The sequence below is a fragment of the Arachis ipaensis genome, chromosome B03 (assembly GCF_000816755.2).
Source record: "Arachis ipaensis cultivar K30076 chromosome B03, Araip1.1, whole genome shotgun sequence".
Lineage (NCBI taxonomy): Eukaryota > Viridiplantae > Streptophyta > Magnoliopsida > Fabales > Fabaceae > Arachis > Arachis ipaensis.
This window is the reverse complement of record NC_029787.2, coordinates 16,394,904-16,402,813: the sequence shown is the minus strand read 5'-3', so window position 1 is coordinate 16,402,813 and position 7,910 is coordinate 16,394,904. Positions and strand designations below refer to the sequence as shown.

The window sequence follows — 7,910 nt, the reverse complement described above, 5'->3', positions numbered from 1 at the left end:
ATGATATATATATTATGTACAGTGCTAGTTTAGAATCAGTTGAATAATTCTATATATTTATGTGTTGGGTGTTCTAGATCTGTGGAGCAGTTCTTGTTGACTAGGTAAGTTGGTTTTGGGAGGAGGAAGGAAGCCAAATCTTTGCAGTAGTGTGCTATCTGTGCCTCTATTTGGTGTAAAACTCATGATTTTTTAGAGGTTTTCCACTTCATTAACAACCTGTTCTTTTCTCTGCTTTTGTTGTCTGTCTTAAAGATGTTCTGCTAATACATGTAATGCATAAAACAAATCTTTTGATATCTTCTTTCATCCAAATCTCTTTGATCTGGTTGAAGCTTAATATTTGGGTCTACAAGAGTGTCACTCACCATTCCCAATTTTGTCCAAAACATCAAGAAACATATTTCTTCGAGAGATGACAACTTTGGTTGTTGATTAAGTTACTTCAATCCCGAGAAAAATAATGCACCTATTCCTGTTGTATGATTCTAGTACATACTCTGAGAAGGGTGGGAGCAAGAAAGAAGATTCTAATGAGGCAGCAACAGGGGGCCAATAGAGTTCCTCCTTTACTAGCATGAATAGGAGACATAAAAGTGCAAATGGTGGGGAAGCATGTTTTTAGAGAAAGGCACACCATTTCTAATAGGCATTTCAAGTATTTGGATTCAGAAGCTCAATTCCAATTATGAGTTAAATTGTAAACACCAAATAGGGTTTGAGCCAAAATAAATTAAGACATTAGAAATCTGTTTCCAAGCGGAAAGAATGAGTTGAGTTCTGGCTCTATACTTTTGTTTATCTAGGGAGTTGTGTTTTGCTCTACAAAGTTGTTCTTAATGGTGGTCTTTTATAAGTAGTTAGAGTTATTCATTTTTTATGTAATGCAGATTTTGATGAAGATGATATTTCAGGCTTCATTGCTGATTATGCTGTGTGAGGAACTTCTCATGAATGCTTCTGGTAATGTCCTCGATGCTGTGTGATGTCAGGATCATTGTTCTGATTTGAAAAGGAGTCTTTTTATACATGTGTATGTTAGTATGTATGCATGCATGTATTTGTTTCCTTTTTGTGTTTTGGATTCTCTTGTACTAATATATAGTACATGGATCCACTGCTGATCAAGTATAATCCAACTATTGCACTTGCTTAAGTAGTTATTATGTTGATAGTGACTAAATATACAACACATTGAGGGTATAAAAATATCAGGAAGTATTAGGCACTAATCTCTGATTCATCTTCCATGTTGCATTTTCTTGAAAGTAAATTCTATCTTACCAAACTGAAGTTATTTTCTGAACCATTATTAGGCACTAGACTTGACTTTGGAGTCCTTTTTAGAGAGAAGAAAAAAAAAAGGAGGGGGGGAAGATCTAGACAGTGATAAATAAAACTGAAATTCTATAGCAACTGCAGTCTAAAATATCAAAAAATTTGTTTTACATTGCAGGTCATTTTGGATCCGACCATACCAGCAAAAAGCTTAAATGAAATCAAGAGCTTCCTTGTCTCAACTCTTGCCTCACATGGGCAGTTGTCCAAGGCACTTTTAGTATATGAGGAGATTAATAAAGCTGGATACAATTTGGAACCGAAAGTTGTTATAAGTCTTATCGTAAGGTTCTGAATACACAGTATTGCTATATCTTTCTTCAGCTCTTTAACTAATTTAGGGACATATTAGGAAGAGTCACCAAATTGAAAGGAGAGTTGGAAGGGATGCTTATGCTACTTACAGAATTGAGTGATCTAGACTATTGGGTCAATGGCTGCTTCAGAGTTATCATATATTTGATTTCTCATTCATTTTGTAATTAAATTGCAATGTGTAATGCGCTTATATTTATAGGTGACCGCATTTTGCATCAGTTCTGCTATTAACTTGTTCAAGAAACTGAAGGATAAATTTGAAAGTGATGAACTAGTATTGGAAGTTGTCTTTGATGAAGTGAGTTCTTGTTCCCTCCCAACATAATTTGTATAAGGTTGCTTTCAATATTTGAAAAATGGATCCATTGGCTATTAATTCAATTCTTAAAAGGTTGAAACTCTTTTTGGCTACCCTGTGATGGATCATGGCTAAACCTCATCTTGACAACATCCGAGTCCTCAAATTTGCAGATTGGTTTAGACTTGCTTTGGGCAGTCAAGAACAAGCTCCTTCTAAGTGCCTACACCAATGCTGGAGATTTGAGTAATGCTCGTTTGATTTGGAGAGAATATGAGGTTGCTGGATTTCAATACAATGTGCTAAGTTATTTGAGGTACGTTTTTTTAAAAGTTTCCAATGCTATAACTCCATCTCCTTCATTGCTGAGGCTATTAACGACATGTATCAAGAACTTTTGGCATCGGGAGATTATAGATCTGCTAACTTTATGCTCAGCTCTGCTATCATCAAAGCCTGTCAAGAAACATACTCTGGTCTTTCCTCTGTGGCAAAGAAGAAAAAGAAAGAAAAACGAGAGGCTTGAGTTCTCTTTCTAAGATAATTTTTATGTCTTGTTAATTTAGTTACATCAAATCATGCTGATATTGTCCATGCTTAGCTTGCATCAGATTCAGAATGGTTTGATTGGGTTCTCATGTATCCCAAGTTTCCCATATGATTACCTTTTCAGTTTCAGCTTGAAAAGGTGGTTGCTGCGCTACACATCCATGACCATGTCTTACACATAATTGGAACTCTGATCCCCCATTATTTTTCATCCAAAGAAAGAAGATGAAAGCTGAAGGCACCTTATTTTCCCAACTTTAGATCACTCATAATTCTTTAATACCTTGTGGCGATGGAATGTTCAATACAGTTCTCAGTTGACGGTTGAAGGAATATTTTCTCCAGAACTTAAGGATGAGCCATTCTCTCGTGCTATGTACTCTCCCAGCATGAGGTGGAGGAAATAACAATAACACCACCAAAGGTTCTATGAGTGGCACTAATGAACAAATCATTTCCAACAAACTGCATTCAATGGTGAAGACTCAAGAAATCAAAGTTGAAGGTCTTAACTGCCAAACTGGAAGACTCGAAGTGGAGAAGGCACAATCTGAAGGGAATGGAGGCAGATTAGAGGAGTTTGCTAATAGTTTGCTTTCTTATTTCCCATTCTGGATGAAATTATTTGCTCAAGAGCCAACCAAATATATCCAACAACAATACTTATAGGTGCCACACAGGCCAATATTTTTCACATTCACTAATATGTTTTTCCTTTTCTTTTTCATTTTTTTCCTTATTAAAGAAAGAAATATTAATGTTAGGGGAGAAGGATAATGCAGACAAGGTGGAGGACAAGAGATCCTCAATGCAAAGATTAGCATCACAATATTCATTAGAATAATAAAAGCTTTCCAATCTCTCCAAGATGCACCAAGTAGAAGCAAGACATTCAACCCTGTCCCAGATTATCTATAAGTGGTGATATTATAAAATCCAGATTATCTATAAGTGGTGATATTATCTATAAGATTATCTATAAGAAGGTTTATAAAATATTTACAAGGACCAAAAAAGAAACTTTCAATATAGGTAAGGACTAAATATTGGAGTTTACAATGATCAAAGAACCAAATATTGGAAAAGCGTGCTAACAAACGTCAAGAAATTTTTTTTATCTATGAAAATAAAAACAAAAATAAAAGATATCACATATGATTATAGCAAAAAAAAATAAAATTTGTATTAGTTTTGTATGAATTAGTTAATTGCATATATGTATTTAAAACACAAAATAGAAAAAAAAATAGCATGAAGAGAACCAGAGATTAACAGAGGAGCTGCGGTTTGAGTTGGAACCTGGTTCTGAGGTTCAAGGCATGAAGGAGACGTTGAATGTGTAGTACATTCATCCATGAAAAAAAAAAAAGGTAAAAGATGTCTTTTTTAAATTTTAGTAAAGATATTTTTGTCTATCAATGATTACAAAACATTTTTTTAAAGAAATTTTTTTTTTTAAAAAAGATGTTAATTATAGCTTCTCAAAAAAAAATATTTTTTTATTTTTCTAGTATTTTTACTTTTATTATTAAAAATTTATCAAATATACTAAAAAATAAAAAAAATCTTTTTTTTTATCAAAATAATAACACCAAAACATACACTAAAACTAAAACATCCTATATCAATTTAAATCCTTTTAGATTAGTTTGTATATAGTTCTACTCAATTTAAAGTCCTATTAACACCAATAAATAATACCAAAGACCCATGAACAAAAACAAGATTAGTTAATTATTTAATCCTTTTGGTAGTAGTTATTCGGGCAGCTATATAACACAAACCTTAAAAATAGACCTCCAATGGTAATCCTGATCAAACTATTGTCATTTTTTCCCTCGAAAAGACTTGCCTGCAAGAAAAATATGTAAACAATTAATTGTTCTTCAGGGGATGCCAGAAATATTATGGCACATCAAAGGACTAATAGACATGGCAACTTGCCAATGCAAAAAGAACTGGATAAATATTTTTCATCAATGTATTTAAAATCAGCAAATGCTGAATAAGATCATCCAAGATAAACATATAGAGGGAGATATAAAAATGGGCTAATGGGACTGATAAATAAAATAGATTGATACTTTTGTCTTTTGAGTTCTTGAATTTCATTTAGTGAAATAAAATAGACTTTTATTTTAAATTATATTTATTAATTAGTATATATTAAAATTTATCTTCTTCCTTGTGAAATTAAATTTAAAAAATAGAATAATAATCATTCAAAACACAATCGTTTTTAATAATAGAATAGATCAAATAATTATATTTGTGTTAAATTAAATCAGAATAAATCAAATCTAATAACTATAAAATTTAAAAGAATGTTTGCAATTAATAACTCTAAATATTTATTGTTGTTATTGTTCACATTAAACAATTAGATCTTTTGGTGCAGTGTAGTATATATTACATTGGTTTTTATTTATTTTTGAAATTATATTTATCATAATTGACTCTAATTATAATTATATTTTTTCTGCCATCGTTGATTTCAAGTTCCGAATGATAAGCAGCCTGATTGATAAATATATTTGTCTCCATTGATACTAAATTTTCCGGAGTAGTCATCCAGCCCCGCAATAAGAACTACCGGAGTTTTGTCCCAGAGGAATGTAGACGCGCTCAAAATCATTCAGCTTGGACTCACTCGGGCATAAGATTCGACTAGAAGCTTTAAGCTATAAATGGTCCAATAATAAAACATGTATTTTTTAAGTTTTTTAATAACTGCTAAATAATTTTTAATTAATTTTAATTTTAATTTAATTCTTTATATATTATTTAATTATTAAGTCTATCCTCTATTTTATAAATTATTATTTTTTATTCATTTATGATGCTTATTAACCATTAAAAAAACAATAATGAAATAGATTTTTTATTAATCGTAACCTTCATAAATATTTTTGGTAATGTGATTATGTGAATCAATGAGGTTTTTTTAGGAAAATCGTATTTTTTAGTAATTTAATCGATTGAATAGCACATGTTTCTTCAAAATTCAATCAATTAGAGGTATAAAACAATTGATTGAATTTATGGATTTTCTCAAAATTCAATTGATTGAAATTGTTACACACAATTGATTGAATTTTACAAAGCAATAAGGATATTTTCTTATTCAATCGATTGATATGATAATACAATCAATTGAAATTTGTACGTAATTAAAGTTTTTTATATATTCAATTGATTGGTATGATACCATATTTATATATATATATATATTAGTTTAAAAAATTCATATTTTTATGATGAAGTAATATCATTTTTATTTATTATTTCAACAACCATGTCATATAAATATTATGTCTTGTCAATTATATTTTATTTAATTGATATTTTTTAATCTTTATGTAGAATTTTTTTTAATTTTCTACCATTGTTTAGAATAATATTTTTTGCATTGATTAATCCTTGGAATTGGAATTTTATTTTTTGTTTTGGTATAAAAAAAAATATCGATTTTAATTCTCATGTTAAGGCTATATACAAATCAAACTAAAATAGGTCTGATTTCTAATTCAATTTAATTTATTCCTCTTCGTATTTCATTTTGTGTAACTGCTCAAGCACCCACACTTTAACAAATTTAAAAAAGAAAATTCTTTAAAGAAATTGGAGAAAAACAAGAACAAAAAATAAAAATAACAAAGTATACGAAGTACAAACAATTAAAGAAGAAAAACACAACAACCACGAGAAAAAATTCACACAGAGTGAACCATGAGTCAACAAAAAAAAGAGCAAACAAGCATTATTTAAGTGTCCTAACATGAAATTTTTTTATCTTTGTTTTAAAAATTGGTAATTTTTACAGTTATTTAATCAGGCTAAGTAAACCGTTTTAATATATTAAAAATTATATTTTTAATAATATATATACTTTTAATATATGACGAGGACTGTCATAACTAATAAAACAAGGAATTACAAAATAAAAAATTTTATTCACTAATCTCAATTTTGGAATCAAAATCTTACATTATTTCTTAAATGACATAAGATAAAAAAGACTCTTTCACGAACTAATTGATTACTATAATAAAAAAATTGATTGGATTTACTGCAACTGTGAAGATCGCATACGATGAATAAAAATTAGATATTGAGAAGATGGATAAAAGACGAAGAAAAATTAGATATTAAAGAGATGGATAATCTATGAACAAAAACGATGAATAAATTGTTAATTATTTAGAGTACTAAATTTGATATTTAATTATTTAAAGTACTAGATTTGTCATTTATTAATTTTTTACAGTATATTGCAAAAATTTAAAAATTAATTAATTTAATATTATTCAATTAGGTCCTTCATAACAGTAATTGACTTAATTGTATAGAGACCCAATTAAAAAAATACAATTGGTGCAGGGACTCAACTAAAAGGAAAAAAAAGTTTAGGGACCCAATTAAAAAAAATATTTGGTGCAAGAACTCAATTAAAAGGAAAAAAAATATAGGAACCTAATTAAAAATTTTGCGAGACTATAGGGACCAACAGAATAATTAAACTTTTGAATAATTGACTTTTTTTTCTTCCCCAATTTCAACAATAGCAGCAGCAGAGCTTCATAATATTCAATATACTAGTTTGGTGCATGCAGAGCGAAGACTTCTTCAACAATCTTCAATGAAACACAAAGATAAAAACGTTTTTTGATTTAGCCTTCGAATATGATCTTTGCTTAGAACATTAGCTTATTTGAATTTCTTTTTCTTGTTTGATTTTGATAACTCACTTTTTCATCTTTAATTTGAACTCTAATAAAATTCAAAAATTATTTTTAATATGGAAATGAAAATGGTGTTTTGGTTGAATATTGATATTTGAAGTGTATTATAGTATTGTGGAACTCATTCAACACGCCCTCACGTGTTGGTCAGGATGTTGTCACGTGTCCAACACGCTCCCACGTGTTGGCTAGGATGTTGCCACATGTCCAACACGCCTCCACGTGTTGCACCACGCCCCACGTGTTGACCTTTTTACTTACAAAATTCACCCCTCTGTAATTATACCAAATAATCTCATTTCCCAAAAAAAATACCAATATTTCTTCCATATACAAAAAAATCAGCCAATAAAATTATCTTTTTTTTTTTTGCTTTCTTTTTGAAATGTTTCACGTGGGTTGAGAGAGAAGAGAGAAAATTGGTTTGGTATCTTTGATTTGGTTCAGATAGAAATAAAGTTTCATTTCTTAGTTAGCAACCATTCTCATGGACCATGAGAGTGTGATATGATCTTGGGCTTAGATCATCATTTTGACCTTAAGCTTGTTTTTATTCTAATAGAAAAGAATTGGTATGATCAGTAACTATTCCCTTAAAATTTATGGGCCTGAAGTTTGTTATTGAGCCTGTTTTGCTTTTTATTAATTTTTACACAAATAATAAA

The 7,910-nt window shown here is 29.7% G+C and overlaps 1 protein-coding gene across 1 annotated transcript; it reads left to right on the top strand.

Moving 5' to 3' along the window:
* LOC107632727 (pentatricopeptide repeat-containing protein At4g21880, mitochondrial-like) lies at positions 416-2,480 on the top strand. Its single transcript, XM_016336389.1, has 7 exons — positions 416-427; positions 891-980; positions 1,457-1,626; positions 1,695-1,785; positions 1,856-1,962; positions 2,094-2,274; positions 2,325-2,480. Exons 1-7 carry the CDS (start codon positions 416-418, stop codon positions 2,478-2,480), a joined length of 807 nt encoding a protein of 268 aa, XP_016191875.1.